Below are 16918 nucleotides of genomic sequence, written 5' to 3'. Positions count from 1 at the left end.
GGCGGCAATAGAGAGTCCCACACAGGGCGCCATCCAACTTAAGGCCGGCCCTGATCATGGTACAGGTTCAACCTTTGGTTCTATTGTATGAATTTTGGTTATGATCTGGTTTTGATTCCTTGTCATATGTCCTGACTTTCTGACTTATTCCTTGCCTTTGCCTGTCTTCTAGCTATGACCTGATTTCTCTTATCTTTGATTTCTCTAAACTTTACTCTGCTCATTATTAGAGATTATTGGGATACTGCAACCTGGGAATTACAATGCAGAAAAGATAATACCTCCTTCCATGGGTTAAGAATAGAGATGAGGAGGGAATTTATTAAGAGTGGAATTTATTTCATACGCCAGTCTGAATATAAAGAAAGTTGGAGCAAAATGCGCATAATTTATTAAGCGGCACACATCTCTAAATAACTAAGGCGTATCTCTGGCCGTCCATGCTCTAGAAAATGGAATCTATGTCAGCCATGAATTGGCGTAGATTTGCACCATAGTTTACGGCAAATTTGTTAAGCTGTGGATGACCACGACCCCTTCCACTAAGTTTTGCCTACTTTATAGAAAAGTGCTGTAAGCCATGGAAATTTTTCCCGCAACTTGAGATTTTTGTGCCATTTGCAACTTTTCTACATATAGAAAAATTCATAGTTTCCCCCTGTGGCTGTTTAGCTGCTGCTGCTCAATTAAGCCTATGCAAGTCCACTATCCAGGCCTATATCAGATTTTCTTTAAAAGGGGAAATGGTTTTTCGCTAATTCAGTGTGAATGTGTGTCTGTGTAGCACAAAAGAGAACGTCTAAAATCGAATGAGATTTTTAGCATTACTTACCCATTACAATCATAGCAATGCTTAATCCAATCCAAATAGTAAAAGTAAATATTTGTACACCTAGAATTTAAACAGATAATTATCATGTTACTTTTGGTATAACACCATTATACTGCAAAAGTAACCTAAAAATTAAAACAAGATTGTACACCTGAATCTTTATGAGCAGTAACTTTGAGTGTTATGTTTGCTGTTCAGATGTTTGCATTTCAGACTTTTCATATATTTAGGACAGGAGATTGCTGTCTGACAGCTATAAGTGTCAGCCATATTAGAACTCATGGAGTTTCTTTTACTGTCACTTGGTCACCCAGAGGGCCTTCCCCCTTCCTCTGTCAGGGCATTCCATCTCTCTCACAGACAATTATTTTAATAGAATTCCATGCCTCTAACTGTGAGGAGAAATATATGTGTCACGTACTCTCTGCCTGCGGCTCCCTCGGTCTCCAGGACATCGAGAGTTACTCGCTCGGGCATCGCCTGGCCTGGCCGACTGAGGCAGTCTGCAGCCAATAGGAGCTCAGGAGCGTCAGGCCAATCAAAGCCTGGCTGATGTTCCTGAGCTCCCGCCTTATTTAGTTCAGCCTGGGATAGTTGGCCTTTGTCTGTAATTAGAGTTTCCTTGCCTGGTGCTTTCCCTTGTTCCAGACTCCCCTGAGCGACTTGCTTTTTGACTTCTTGTGACCTGACCCCAGCTGGACTCCTGACTTTTCTTTGCCTTTTGACTTTTGTTTTTTCCGCACTCTCTCGGTTTGACCCTGCCTGCCTGACTTGTCCGCGGCACAATTGCCCTGCCTCTCCCTCCGTGTGCTTCCCTGGTGACCCTTTGTTATTTCGTACTGTCTTATCTGTTTTTAATTTTCCCTTGTACCAGTTTACTGTGTATTTGTTCATGACAATATGCTTGTAGAGTGTGATACGTGATTTGTAATTAGTTATTGCATTTTAATCATTTTGTGCTAAACACAGAAAAATAATCAATTAAGCTGGCAGCTAGTGGAATAACTGCAAGAAAAGTAAGATGGAATTTTTATATATGAAGTATACAGTCTTCTTTCGTATTCTATAATCCTTTATTGTTGAAATTCTTATAGAACCCATTTAATACCAATGAGGATCCCAACTGCATAATGTTTTGCCACTTGCCAGGAGATGGCAATAATACAGTATACTTTATCATGTCAGGTAACACATAAATATCATATCATTTCAAATTCACAAAACTGATGCTTTCTCTGCTATCTGTATTTCCCTGTTAATACATATTTGGATTATGTGATTTAGAGAATGAAGTTTCATATAAACTGCATGCCCTCTTATGTTTTCAGTGCCTAATACAAATCTAATTACTAATTTCATATTTACAGATAATTAAAATATATATTTAGTAAGTTTAAAATTAATACTCACATAAATAATGGGATGACTGCATATTTCCAGTCTGCAAAACACATATTTAAATGATGTTAGACAGACAGACAGACAGAGACAGACAGACAGATAGAATTCCACATATTAGAGGAATATAAATGGTTCAATATAGTCAATTTTATTAATATTAAAAAAAAAAAACAGCAAAAGTACAGTTTTGTGTTTCCATTCTGTTCTGAGGTACTTTACAATTTTATTGCTTCCTATGGATACTACAATTCTCATTTTAAATGTATATATTTAGTACTATATAGTGCAAGACAGGCAGAAAAATATAAGCATACATACCTCTCAAAATCAGCAGACTACAGTGTGACTTACCAAGTTAGCATTTCAGCTTCCGTTACAAGCACATTTTGTCAAATGGGAAGTAAAACTACAGAAACCACAGAAAACAACAGGATATTAAAAGATAAATGTCATGAAAAAAGTTATCCCTTGTTTTTTTTCCAAAGTTTTTATTTATGCTTTTTAATAAAAGAATATAAAAGAATACAGTTCTACAGCTTGGCAGGGGGCTAATCGCCTTTACAATACAGGGTTTTCTGGAGAAAGCATAAATTCCACAGTTACAAGAAGTGCTGTATCATAAACAAGATATACGGCAAATAATCAAAGCAAAAGTACTAACCCATCGCCACAAATGTACCTCAACAGTCCATTCACACATCATTCAACCACATGCACCACCTGTCCCAATCCACCCACCATTTCCAACGTAACAAAAGAGAATCACACCACAGTCACAGACACCTCTAGCCATCTAGCCCAGGTCTTCTCGAACTTAAAGGGACAATTCCTACTAATCTATAACATTTGATACATGGGCACATATTTATTAATTAGCTGTAACCAATGCATAAAGCTCTGCATTTCTATTGTCTTCCAAGCCATTCTAATGGTCCCGGAGGAGCCTCTGACATCATCAGGGGCTCCCTCTAGGAGCGGAATCACCGGCCAGACTCTCATAGGAACTCATAAGCGCTCCCGCCAACACAGTGGCAGCATTGCTCATGTCTACATTTATGGCATAAACGAATTAAAAAGCCAGGTAATAAAGATAGAGATTAGGCGCTGCTATCCATATGCTTAGGAGCCTGCAGCAGACCGAGGCCAAACCTGGGAATACCGCCACACCAGTAAAAGGGGCAGAGAATGGCATCTATATGCCTAAAGAATTTTTTAGGTAAGAGTATTGGGCAGGAATGAAACAAATAGAGGAATTTAGGGAGAGGAAGTGAGTGTCATGATATGAATTGCCGTTCGGTGGAGACTATTAAGGGGTCCAAATTGAGTGCAGAGTAGATTAAGGGAAATTAGAACACCAAGGTATTTAAATTGAGTGGCCACCTGCAGGGAAACAGGGATAGTCTGCCGTGAACAGTACCGATTGGAGAGGTGGAACATAACCGATTTAGACCAATTCACCAGCAGCCCTGAGAATGCACCAAAAGTCTCAACACGATCCAGTAGGGAAGCCAAGAAAGGACCATCATCCACCAGGTAAACTAGGGTATCATCATCATACAAGAAAACTTTTTCAATAAGGGCACATCTAGAAATGCCCTGTATACTAGGAGACTGATGAATAGCCAATGCAATGGGTTCAATAGTAAGGGCAAATAAAAGTGGGGATAACAGACAGCCCTGGCGTGTACCACACATAACAGGGAAAGATTCAGAAATATCAAGATGTGTTCTAACTCGAGCAGCAGGAGTCTCATAAAACAAATTAACTAAGGCAGTAACTGTAGGGCCAAAATTAAACCGAAAAATAAGTATCCAAAGGTATTGCCATTCAATGGAATCAAAGGCTTTACAAGCGTCAAGAGAGAGAACAAATTCCAGAGAAGGGTCATGACGTGCAGCAGCAATATTAAGAAATAGTCTTTGTATTTTAATATCAGTGCCCTTTCCAAGCACGGAGCTGCTTTGGTCTGGGTGAATAAGAGACAGGATAACCTTATTTAATCCTGTAGCAAGTATCAAAGCAAGTCGTTTTATATGAGTTAAAGAGGCTCTGTCACCAGATTTTGCAACCCCTATCTGCTATTGCAGCAGATAGGCGCTGCAATGTAGATTACAGTAACGTTTTTATTTTTAAAAAACGAGCATTTTTGGCCAAGTTATGACCATTTTTGTAGTTATGCAAATGAGGCTTGCAAAAGTCCAAGTGGGCGTGTCTAAAAGTAAAAGTCCAAGTGGGCGTGTATTATGTGCGTACATCGGGGCGTTTTTAATACTTTTACTAGCTGGGCGTTCTGACAAGAAGTATCATCCACTTCTCTTCAGAACGCCCAGCTTCTGCCAGATCACGCTGTGACGTCACTCACAGGTCCTGCATCGTGTCAAACGAGCGAGGACACATCGGCACCAGAGGCTACAGTTGATTCTGCAGCAGCATCAGCGTTTGCAGGTAAGTAGCTACATCGACTTACCTGCTAACGCCGATGCTGCTGCAGAATCAATTGAAGCCTCTGGTGCCGATGTGTCCTCGCTCGTCTGACACGATGCAGGACCTGTGAGTGACGTCACAGCGTGATCTGGCAGAAGCTGGGCGTTCTGAAGAGAAGTGGATGATACTTCTCGTCAGAGCGCCCAGCTAGTAAAAGTATTAAAAACGCCCCGATGTACGCACATAATACACGCCCACTTGGACTTTTACTTTTAAACACACCCACTTGGACTTTTGCAAGCCTCATTTGTATAACTACAAAAATGGTCATAACTTGGCCAAACATGCTCGTTTTTTAAAAATAAAAACGTTACTGTAATCTACATTGCAGCGCCTATCTGCTGCAATAGCAGATAGGGGTTGCAAAATCTGGTGACAGAGCCTCTTTAAGAAGGTAAATAGGGCAGTAAGAATCAGGAATAGTCAGATCCTTTCCTGGCTTCAGCAGGACAACAATAAGTGCTTTGCGCATAGAGGCAGGTAAAACACCATGTACCAAGGCAGCAGAGTATAGTTCCAAAAGCCTAGGTACATGGACATCATATCTGATTTTATACCTATCACCGACTAAACCGTCAAGACTCAGTGTCTTGCTGGAAGACAGGGACTGGATTTCATGCTTTATATCATCCTCAGTGATCGAAGAATCCAATTCAGAGGCCTGAGTAGTTGAAAGCTGCCACAAAGTAAGCCAATCCTAAAAAGCCTCAATCTCATGAAGAGGAACACAACACTTAGAGCAATTAAAGGGAATGTGTCGCTAGAAATGTTTTTAATTTTTTTTTTAGTTAAACAATCATTATTTGAGTGATTACACATTGTTTTAATTTTTTAAATTTCAGGAAATATTATAAATTAGATTCTAATTTATAACATTTCCATGTGCTGGCCACAATTCCCAAAATTGCAGCATGGTCAATGTGGTAAAGCAACCTCATTGCTTTATGCTGCAAATTTGGGGTAGACACACTCGCTCTAGTGTCCTCACACAATCCCCCCTCCCTTATTCTGGGTAGTGCCAGGAGAAGGAGGTGGTTGAATCTTTGAATCTTCAAACCTCCTACACTGTGTTCCGCCATTTTCTGAGCGACTGCAGTGTAGGAGGATTAGATACAGTGCTAAGCAGACAGTATAACACTAACATACACGAACATAATACACACATCACATACACAAACATAACTTACCTTCTGCTGCCGCCTCCGCTCCTATTCCTTGCGCCTTCGCTTCGTTGCACATATGGCCGGAAGCCGCGGCCGGAAGTCGTCATATCACTGTCCAGCAGCAGCTTCCGGTCCACATGAAAATGGCGCCGGATTTTGCACTGCTAATGAGCTCAGTTTTGGTCTGTGTGGGAGCCCACACAGACGGCGTACGCTGCAGTGAATGGAACGGCTCCCGTTCGCATTCTCTATGGAGATGTATGTGCCATATTCCATCCCTGTATGTCGTTAATCGACGCATACAGAGATGAAAAAAAAAAATGGCAGCCCCCATAGAGAAGTAAAAGTAAGAACACAGTAAAAAATAGAACACAAGAACACAAATAAATAACATTTATTTTAATATCACACTAAAAGCAATATTATATAAAAAAAAAAAAAAATCATGACACCTTCCCTTTAAGATTACTATAGAATTAACAAAGTACCCGATTTATATCTTTAGCTGCCCTGCAGATGTTACCTTTTGCGGAAACAATAGATGGGACAGAGGCACACGAATGTTCAGTGCTGGCCATATATGCAAGTAGTTTACCATTTATTTATTTTTTCAACATTAGATTTTTATTAATGTTTTCAGAAAATACAAAGAAAATAATAATGCAATATATCTCAAGTCATGCCAATGATACAAAAATGAGCATATAAAATACATAAGCAGACAAAGTAGTTATAAAAACTAGACACCTAGTCTCGCGTCTTACTTATTGAGACATAGAGTAAGGCTGGGTTCACACGTGGCGGAATTTCACTTAAATTCCGCTGCGGACGCTCCGCAGCGTTAATCCGCAGCGGAGCCGTTTGTCCATTGACTTACACTTTAATTTAGCAGTGTTCGTTTAGACGAGGCGTAAAATTCCGCTGCGGAGCATAGGCTGCGGAGCGGAATTTGGTGTCCGCAGCATGCTCTGTCTGTTGCGGAGCAGTGGCGGACTCATGGCGGAATTTCTCCATTGACTTCAATGGAGATTCTAATTTCCGCAATGAAGTCCGCAGCTGTCATGCACATGTTATGTGTGCTGCGGATCCGTCTTGCTTTTTTAACTTGACATTTCTTCATTCTGGCTGGACCTATGTATTTCTAGGTCTACAGCCAGACTGAGGAAGTCAATGGGGCTCCCGTAATGACGGGAGCGTTGCTAGGAGACGTCAGTAAATAGTCACTGTCCAGGGTGCTGAAAGAGTTAAGCGATCGGCAGTAACTGTTTCTGCACCCGGGACAGTGACTACCGATCCCAATATACATGTATCTGTAAAAAAAAATGAAGTTCATACTTACCGAGAACTCCCTGCTTCTGTCTCCAGTCCAGCCTCCCAGGATGACGTTTCAGTCTAAGTGACGGCTGCAGCCAATCACAGGCTAATAACAGGCTGCAGCGGTCACATGGACTGCCGCGTCATCCAGGGAGATCGGGCTGGATGCCGAAGGAGGGACGCGTCACCAAGACAACGGGCGGTAAGTATGAATTTCTTAGACTTTCACAAGGGAAAGTGCTGTCCCTTCTCTCTATCCTGCACTGAATAGGGAGAAGGGAAGTACTTTTACCGCAGTCCGCAGCAGCTAGTCCGCATCAATTTACTGCACATTTTGTGCAGATCCGCAGCAGAATCTGCAACGCAGATTCTGTGCGGCATTGATGCGGACAGTTGCGGAGGAAATCCGCCACGTGTGGTCATGCCCTAAAGGAAATTGCAAAATAGGTTGTCGAGTAAAACAAAGAAAAACAAACATACATTGTCAATCCAGAAATAACATAGCTCAAGAGATGCAGCAATCCTGCAGAAAGGAAAATGTGGCATAAACCCATCCATTGTACCCCTTTACAAACTATTATAAGGTTAATATGCAGTCAATATACCATATACATGTGGAAAGATAAAGGACCAATACCTTTATATGGTTACATCCATGCCACCATTCCTAGGAAAATAAACCTACAAAGGATACGTCTAAAGGAATAGTAGGATGAGTTCAGCAACCACAAGGTAAAATAATCTATGCAAACTAGTTTGAGTATTGATCAAACAATGGGAGATGCAAAGGATACAGGGTTAGAACCTGGGGGGAGGGAAGCCAAGTAAGTATGCCATGGTTCCCAGAGCAATATAATTTTAGGCAACCAGTGTGTCCTCAAAGCGTACATACGTTCCATCATGAAGGAGACATTCACCTGGTTAATAAGTTCAGAAGTGGAGATAATGGCATTAAGTTTCCAAGACTTAGCAATCAATAGACGGGCCCCAATAATAATGTGACTAGACACTGTCCGGGACACTAACGGAATATCTGACATCTTAAGAAAGCACAAGGCCTTGGCCGGTTCTGGTCTAATACAAGAGGACATTCGAGAAAACATATTGAATACCTTTATCCAAAAGGAATGGACATCGGGACATTGCCACCACATATGAAAATACAAGCCCTTGCACCCGCATCCCCTCCAGCACACCTCCGAGTATGTAGGATCAGATTTCCCAATTTGCAAAGGAGTCATGTACCATCGTAACAACAATTTTTGGGAGAACTCCCAATGTTTCACCCCTTTGGAGACTTTCCTAGTCCAGGAAAAAGCGGAACACCAATCCTTCAAAGAGAAGGAGGAACGTAATTCACCCTCCCACTTATCACAAGAAGGAGGCTTGCTGGAGAGAAGGCGAGCACACAGATCATCATAAAACACAGAAATACCCTGCGTCTGATTAGCAGGTCCAAAGTAAAATCTCTGAGCTGCAGAAGGGAATAAGGGCTCATTAACATTCAAAGAATTAAAGAGATGCCTAATACATAAGTATTTATAGAAATCTTTATTCGGAATAGAGTAATCTGACACCAATTCTGAAAATGCCACTAAAATATGACCATTAAACAGCTTATGTACATGAGTAATTCCGGAAGATATCCAGTTGTCCAGAGATACCCCCGGTAATTCAGAAAGCAGAAATTTCAGTGGTAACTTTTTAATGGGCGTAAGAGCTGTTGGGGGGAGGTTTGAGGAATACTGCTTCCAAACTTTAAGTGAAGCAATGATAGGAGGAGATAGGGAAACAGAAGGCTTAGTGCTGGTCTTGGGGTTTACATTTAAGAAAGATAAGAGGCTTATCCGCTATGGTCTGATCTATATGGGACCATTGTTTTGAGGGCAAGGGAGTACACCAAAATTTTAGTTGATCAAGAGTAGCCGCCCGGTAGTATCTCTGAACATCTGGCACCCCCATCCCTCCCTGCCTCCTGTGTCTGAACATCGTGTGCATCCTGATTCTAGGTTTTTTGTGCACCCAGATAAAATTGTTCAACATCCTCTGGAGATCTCTCAAATACGAGTTAGGAAGAGGGAGTATTACCATACGAAAATGGTATACAATTATAGGTAGAATCATCATTTTAATGACTGCAATTCTACCCGCCCAGGATGTACTTGCATGGAAATAGGAGGTCAGCAGTTGTGAAATGGTTTGTAATAGGGGGCCAAAATGATGTTTAAAAAGGAGGTTAGGGGACGTAGTAAGAGAAATACCTATGTACGAAATCTTAAGGGGATTCCATTGGAAGGGGAAGGAACTCTGTATGATATTTTGAATATTTAAAGGAAGACCGACATTCAGCAAGTGGGACTTATTGCAGTTTACCTTATAATAGGATACATTCCCGAATTTGTCTAGTCTTTTGGACTTCTACCAGGGAGAATAAGGGATCTGTTAAGGAAAGAATCACGTAATCAGTGTAAAGTTCAATTTTGTGAAGGGCATGGCCAATTTGGATACAGTGTATGGAAGGATTCTGTCTGATTGCTTCAGGTAATGGTTCCATTACCATAGCAAATATCAGGGGAGAAAGAGGACACCCCTGCCGAGTACCATTAGTAATAGGGAATGGAGTCGAAAGGAAGCCAGAGGCTAAAACACGGGCAGATGGAGTAGAATACAGCGCTAGAATCGCGGATTTAATCCATCCCGTAAAACCAAATTTATCAAGAAGCGCGTCTAAGTACCCCCAGTGGACTTTGTCGAATGCCTTCTCCGCATCCAGAGCAAGGAGCACGGAAGTTACGCGACGAGTCTTAGCCCAATGAATCAAATTTACATAGCGCCGTGTACCGTCAGGCGCCTGCCTGCTTGCAATAAATCCCACTTCATGTATAAGAGTAGGGAGTAAATTAACTAATCGGTTGGATAAGACTTTGGCATAAATTTTTATGTCCACAATTAGGAGTGAGATCAGTCAGAAATTGGCCGGGGAATCTGGAGTTTTTCCTGGTTTCGGGAGTGTAATTACCGCAGCAGATAACATCTCTTTCGGGAAGGATCCTGTCATTGCCGCCTTATTACACCCAGCAACTAAGTGTGGAGCCAGCACATTTGAGAATTTTTTATAATAATAATTAGTGAACCCGTCAGGTCCTGGGGCTTTACCCTGCTTTAATCCTTTAATGGCTCGGGAGATCTCTAATTCAGTAAAAGGTAATTTTAATGCAGAACAATCCTCAACATTTAATAATTTTAGCTAATAGGTTTCCAGGTCTATTACCATGAATATAAAACCCAAACTGCATAGATTTGGACAAAGTCATATAGCGAGACATGAGCCCACTTTGGAGCTGGTCTCTAAGATCTTTGATGCGGAGAGAAATAGCTGGAGTCACCTGTTGTTTATTAAGAGATTCCAAGTTGTGCAATTGAGAAAGAATATCAGAAGAAGTTTTTTTCCTATGTTTCTTTAATCTAGAGGCGGCCTGAATCCCCATTCCCCTCATATATGCCTTATGAGCGTTCCATAAAGAGAAACAATTCTCGGAGGAAGGAGAATTTACTTCAAAATATAATTTAAGATGGGTATCCATAAGATCCCGGGTCATTGGGTGATCCAATACCAAGTCGTTTGTAGTTTCCAGGAAGAAAAGGGAGGGGAGGGAGATGTATCTAAAACCACCAAAGAAATCGGGGCATGGTCAGACCACGATATAGTTCCAATCGAGGATGTAGACATATATCGCAAGCTGAGTTTACTTACGAGAAACATGTCAATTCTGGAGTTGACTCTATGTGGTGCAGAAAAATATGTGAAGTCATGCTCGTTACTGTGAAGGATGCTTTATTTGCTTATATTCTCTGTATGAAATTACATTGTGAATTATCAAGCAGGATGCCGAATTACTAAGATATGTAATATGTGAAAGTGAAGATAATGTTTAAATGATTTAGTTTCGTGCAGCAGCCATCTTGTCTGGAGTTCCCATCTTGGTTCTTTTGTAGTGAATAGAAAGTCATTGTTCCTTTAATACAAGTAATGTTGATTTCGTATGTTTTATCTTTGACCTTGGTTCCCATGCGAAGATGGACAGGGAGTGAGATGGGAGGATGGCAAGTATGCGTGAGGGAAGGTCTCCCCCATCTCCACGAGAATATTCTGTCCAAGAGAGAGATAAGACACTTGTAAACATAATGTGTGAAGAATTATAATGATGTATTTTATTGTATGCTTTTTACTGAATAACAAATATTGTTACATTGTCTCTGATTGGTTTACCTCAAGCCTACACCCCTTCTGAATTTCAGTTTAACAGTTTGAGTTTGGTAATAAATCCTTCAGAGGAGCATTTTGAACATTTCAGAATGTGTGTTTTCTTCTCCTCTCTCGATATATATCGGTGAAATATCCTAATTAGGATACTGACTAATGGAGTCTGGCCTTGAGAGTCTGTTGGGACTCATATAAATTTCAGTCTAATATATTTTGAGCGATGGATTTCCACGACAGTAATGGTGCCGATAAAACCCAGGAAGATTGCACGTCTGATAAGCTGTCACTGGAGAGGTCTGGCTTTGCATCTGTGAATTACAAAAAAACGCGGTAGGTAAGGAGCTTATTCTTACACCATTCACACATGTATTGCGTAAGCCTTGGAATCTAGCTTACAGACGTCACTTCTTTATGGACGAGACTCCTTAGTCAGTGGGTTGAAAGATGGATCCAAAAAGGTATGTTGAAGCTTTTTGTGTGATGAAGGATTGCAGGTGTGTACGTGATCTTAAACTGTTGATATGAAAGACATGAGAGAATTTTTGCCAGCAATTATATTGTTAACCAGGAAAATTGTAAAACCTCCGCCTTTGGAATGCAGTGACGTAGCGCATGGCGGAGAGAAGTCGTAACTCACATGTGAAGTATTTGAAATGAAAAGATTGTAGTCTTGACTGTGAGGAAAAAAACAAAACTTCTGCTTGTTGCTTTGTTGTAGCGTCATTTGTTATTTAGTTGTGTAAAATTGTTGAGGATTAATAGTTGATCTGTTACCCATTTGTCTGGGATTATAGTTGGGAGGTACTGACTGTTTGTAGGTGAGAGAAGTTGGATAGTTGTGAGTAATATCATGTAGTACCACAGGGGCTTCAATGGTTAAGTCCTGATAATGTAGAATCCAGTGCAAGGAGAAGCAATTGTGTCTATATTGAATTTGCACTCAATACCATTACCCAGTGCAATAGGGAAAAACTTTGAATACTGTATTAGAAAATCATTTATATTTTCCTGGCTCATTGCCAGACAGTGATATTGTGTGTAAGGGTCCATAAACCAGTTGTATGCATTGCAAGACTGGCATAAGGTGGGAATCAGTACAGACTGATTTCTAGCACATGATAATCCGGCATATACACTTTGATGTAAAATAACATCCAAGTAATTAAGTCTGTAGTAGTATAACATCAGACCGCTGGATTGAATACCGTTGTAATATAACATCCTGTATTCATTGAATGACCCTGACACTTATCCCAGGTGCCACCTGTGTCGTAGTAGTAATTACAGTGAAGAACATTGGTATTGGCTCAGACCCATAGCCCGTAAAGAAATTATCACCAACATAGATAACAGCCCCCTAAACTACAACCCACAGAGTGAACGGCTGAGCGGGGAGGATAATATATATATATATATATATATATATATATATATATATATATATATGTTACCAAATATAATTTGCATGTGAAACCATTGCAAAGTGCTAGAGGAAAGAGTTTGGGATATATGCTACATCACGGGCTGTATGAACCGAAAGACACACCCCGGCAGCAAGTGTTCTGCATAAGTGAAGTGACCAACTCCTGCTTGAATCAATGGAGGTTCATGAATGTCGATTGTGTTGAAGAATTTGCTCTTGTAATTGTTGATTGGCAGCATTTTGTCTGTTCTTGATGTTCAATACAGTGAGGGATCAGAGGATCCTACTGCTAGAATGTCTGGAGGAACGACTTTTGATATCGTATTGGTAAGACAGTCTAGGAGATAGACTGGTCTGAGATATCTGTCGGCAAACGTGGCGTAGCCTGTTTGCCTGGAGGTGGGGGATTTACCGGAAATCACCCTACTGCTCTCCGACCATGGGGTCAGGAGGAAGTTGGACAAAGATGCTTTGGGGCACTGGTCCCGGCCAACATTAGAATGAGCAAAAGGAGCTGGGGCTTTAATTATAAAGTATGTGAAGGCAAAATAACACACTGAAAAAAATTGTTGAAGAGGCTGGCAGCCGTAAGAAGGATGTTTGCATGTGATCAGGTGATTACAGGTAGTTACAAGTAAGATGATGTGAGAAAGAACAATTTAAATACAGGTGTAAATTTTCATTGGAAGAGTGAAGAAAACGGAGCAGCCAGGTACATTGCAGTGACTAACGTGGGTCAGAACAGGGGGAGTGTAATGTAACATGTGTAATGTGATGTGACATCTGTGTGATGTGTGTAATGTAACATGTGTGATGTGATGAGACATCTGTGTGATGTGTGATACATATGTAATGTGATGTGAAATCTGTGTGATGTGTGTAATATAACATGTGTGATGTGATGAGACATCTGTGTGATGTGTGCAATGTAACATGTGTGATGTGATGAGACATCTGTGTGATGTGTGCAATGTAACATGTCTGAAGTTTGAAACTAATGGCCACAATAAAAGCAGAACTATATTGTATGTTTCCTATTTTTAACAGCAGTAATGTCTAAAAATGTTAGTGTTTTGTGTATGGGGTTAAAATCAGTTCCACTTTTTTCATTTTTTATGCAACGTGTCTTATCTTCGCTCACACGCACGCGCAGTCGTCTGTAACTACACAAAGAGAGAAAAATATTACAGCCGGCTGGATCTGTTTGTAGAAAGATAAAAGCTATACTGCAGATTAATGTGTTATAATGTGATAAGATTTAATGTTGGAATGTTTTGATGTTGATTCAAATGAATTAAAATACAGATATTGTGAGACACGGGGTCTTGATGATGTATGTGCCCCCTCTGTTCCCTATTCTTATGTACAGCTTATTGGTTTGCAGTAATTAATATTACCAGATATATTATTTTCTGTGTTATTGAATAACTAATTACATTTGTCTTGTTTTTGCTTTCACACATGAGGCACGTGCTATGGTGCTGCCTAAATGTTATTTTTGAAAATGTGAGATATTTTACAGGTAAATGGTTGCAGGTCATTTTAAAGATAAAATGTATTTTTGTCAGGAGAAAGTAATCTTTTTTTTTTTGTTCCAGGCTGTTGTGTATTACAGGGGGTTAAATTAGTGCCACCCCGATAGAGTGCCTAATCTCATTATGTTAATATGTAGTTTTGAACCCTGCTACATTACTTTCGCAGAGTCCAAATAGGAGGGAATGGTGAAGGGACTGATCAGGTAGTTTTGTTTTGTGTTTTATTTTGTTTTGAATTAATGAATTTGGTTCTAGGAGATCTACAAAATGTGTATGAGCTTCAATGAGTAATCCAGATTAAATGTGTATGACAGTAACCTACATTTTGAGGTTTTTCTGTGTAGATGGTTCCAGATCCTTCCAGAACGGTGAATATGGCACTGGGTACGCTGTGCTGTAGTCTCCACCCAATATGAGGTATTGTGTAAGAGACCATCCCCCTCCAGCGAATTTACACAGGAGGCAGAGGTGACGTCACTCACAGATGAGTCTTTACAGATTTAGATGGGGAGAAGGCAAAACAAAAAAATTGTTTGAATATTGTTTATTTTATGCCAGATTTCAGTACATATTTTGTTTGTTTTTGTATTAATCAGGTATTTACAGGACCTGGTGGGTGGGATTTACAAGTGTTCTGGATCATCAGATCAATGTGGAACAATAAAACTCCACCCTTTTGAAATGTTCTATCTATATGTGACATGGGTTTCCAATGTAAATTTGTAATGTAGACATACTTTATCATATACAGCATGTGTAGAACAGGACACGAGGCACAAGGTAAATTACCCAGAAACCACTCTCACCTTCTTGTTCATCTCAAGGAGCGGAGCTGGAGGTGCTCGCTGAGGCTTTAACTCCCAGAAGGTAAGACGGCCGACATTTACACTGACTCTAGGTATGCTTTTGGCATCGCCCACAATTATGGGCCCATTGGTAGTAGGAACTTTGTTGGATCATTGGGTAAGCCAATTGAGAGAGCGAGAGAAGACAGAACTGACAACAAGAGTATATGCAGCCAGGTGTCAGTAAATTGGCTTGTCCCTGGATACAATAATGCCACCACTAGGTTTGTAGCAGCCGGCATGATGTGCGCACGGCATGACATAGGTAAAACAGCAAAGGTACCTGTGAAAAGTGCAGCTCGGCCAGATTAACAGTCCCAGCGACTGCAGAACATACAACTACCCGAGGTAGAAGTGTATGACGCGGTGCTCGTGTGTGTAGACCTGTTCTCAGGGGGGCCTGAAGCCCGGCCTCTATTTTCCCCACTATTTTCCCCACTGCAGACGTTGTGTGTAAGTGACCTGATGTTTGTACAATAAGATATCAGCAGTTCTCTAGATGTTATTCCAAGGTTAGTTTGTTTAATAATTGTATTTAAGAAGTGTTGTGGGAATATTAAATACTGAAGTTAAGTTTCATGTAAAGTTCTAGACCAGCCTTAGCATTGGACTATTAGAGTCATGTGTCAGATAAAAGGTACAGAAGTGGAATATTCCCATTTGAAAACATTTTTAGTTATTTGTTTTTTTGTCGTTGTTATTGTGAAAGGAAAATTCTGTGCAGTGTTTGTGTGTGTGTGTGTGTGTGTGTGTATATATATATATATATATATATATATATATATATATATATATAAAGAAGAAAAATGAGTTTGCATGTATCATTTCTAGTTATTGCTCAATGTGAACGTTTGATGTAAAGATGTTATTTGTTAATGTTTTTCTTCAAATTAATTATTTGATTAAGATCAATTAATGTTTATACAGTGAAAAAGTTTGTTCTCCACAGGAAGAGTCCAACTGGGAGCGGAAGGCGTGAGAACCAGATTCTAACAGAATGTGGACGGATAAGGGAACGTGAACCGGTAAGACCCAAGGCACTCTTGATGGCTTTTGCATTGATGGTGTATGACCTCACATATGCCCCAAGACTGCAAGGATCGATTTGGTAAGATCTAATTGGTATGTCCCAGGCTTTACAGCTGTTGCTGCTAAATTCTGTTAGAGCTGTTTGATTTGCCTACAGAACAGTCCTGGCAGACCGGTGCCAACCTTATCATACCCGCCTCCCACAAAGAGAACAGACCTTGAGAGGCCTTCCCATGCAATACAAATTAGAGTAAGAAAAATTGGTTTGCGACATTTGTCAGATAAACATGTGGAATCTGTGTATATTTTGGTGAGCTGGAGATGTTCCAGGCAATCAGCTCAGATCAAGGTACAAATCCTGCTGGAAAGTGTGACACCAAGTGCAAATGAAATGTACCCAATAATTACACATCTTCTAGGTGCCCTGTCCATTGGAACAGAGAAGTTTTTCTTATATAAAAGGTGTTTGTTTGATTTAGTTTAAGGGCCTGATGTTGTTATTGTATGTACTTAGAACAACTTTTATAGTACGTAGATGTTATCACCAGATTAGTAACAATTGACAAGGGTTGGGGTTCCCCAGCAAGTGAACTAAAAGATTTTTAATACAATGAACTCCATTACTGA

At 40.4% G+C, this 16918-nt stretch overlaps 1 protein-coding gene across 1 annotated transcript in view; it reads right to left on the bottom strand.

The window, feature by feature from the left end:
* Window positions 1-2581, bottom strand: part of LOC142660295 (transmembrane protein 272-like) — a 77287-nt gene extending 74706 nt beyond the window's left edge. The window contains exons 1-3 of the mRNA XM_075836886.1: window positions 2552-2581; window positions 2243-2273; window positions 833-892 (exon numbers count right to left, since the gene is read on the bottom strand). Coding sequence (XP_075693001.1) covers window positions 833-892; window positions 2243-2264 — 82 coding nt within the window. The 5' untranslated portion in view covers window positions 2265-2273; window positions 2552-2581. The remainder of the gene's footprint in view (window positions 1-832; window positions 893-2242; window positions 2274-2551) is intronic.
* Between the last annotated feature and the right edge of the window lie 14337 nt (window positions 2582-16918).

Source organism: Rhinoderma darwinii, chromosome 9, assembly GCF_050947455.1.
Source record: "Rhinoderma darwinii isolate aRhiDar2 chromosome 9, aRhiDar2.hap1, whole genome shotgun sequence".
Taxonomy (NCBI): domain Eukaryota; kingdom Metazoa; phylum Chordata; class Amphibia; order Anura; family Rhinodermatidae; genus Rhinoderma; species Rhinoderma darwinii.
The sequence above is the reverse complement of the archived record's forward strand: the minus strand, read 5'-3'. Positions and strand labels throughout refer to the sequence as shown.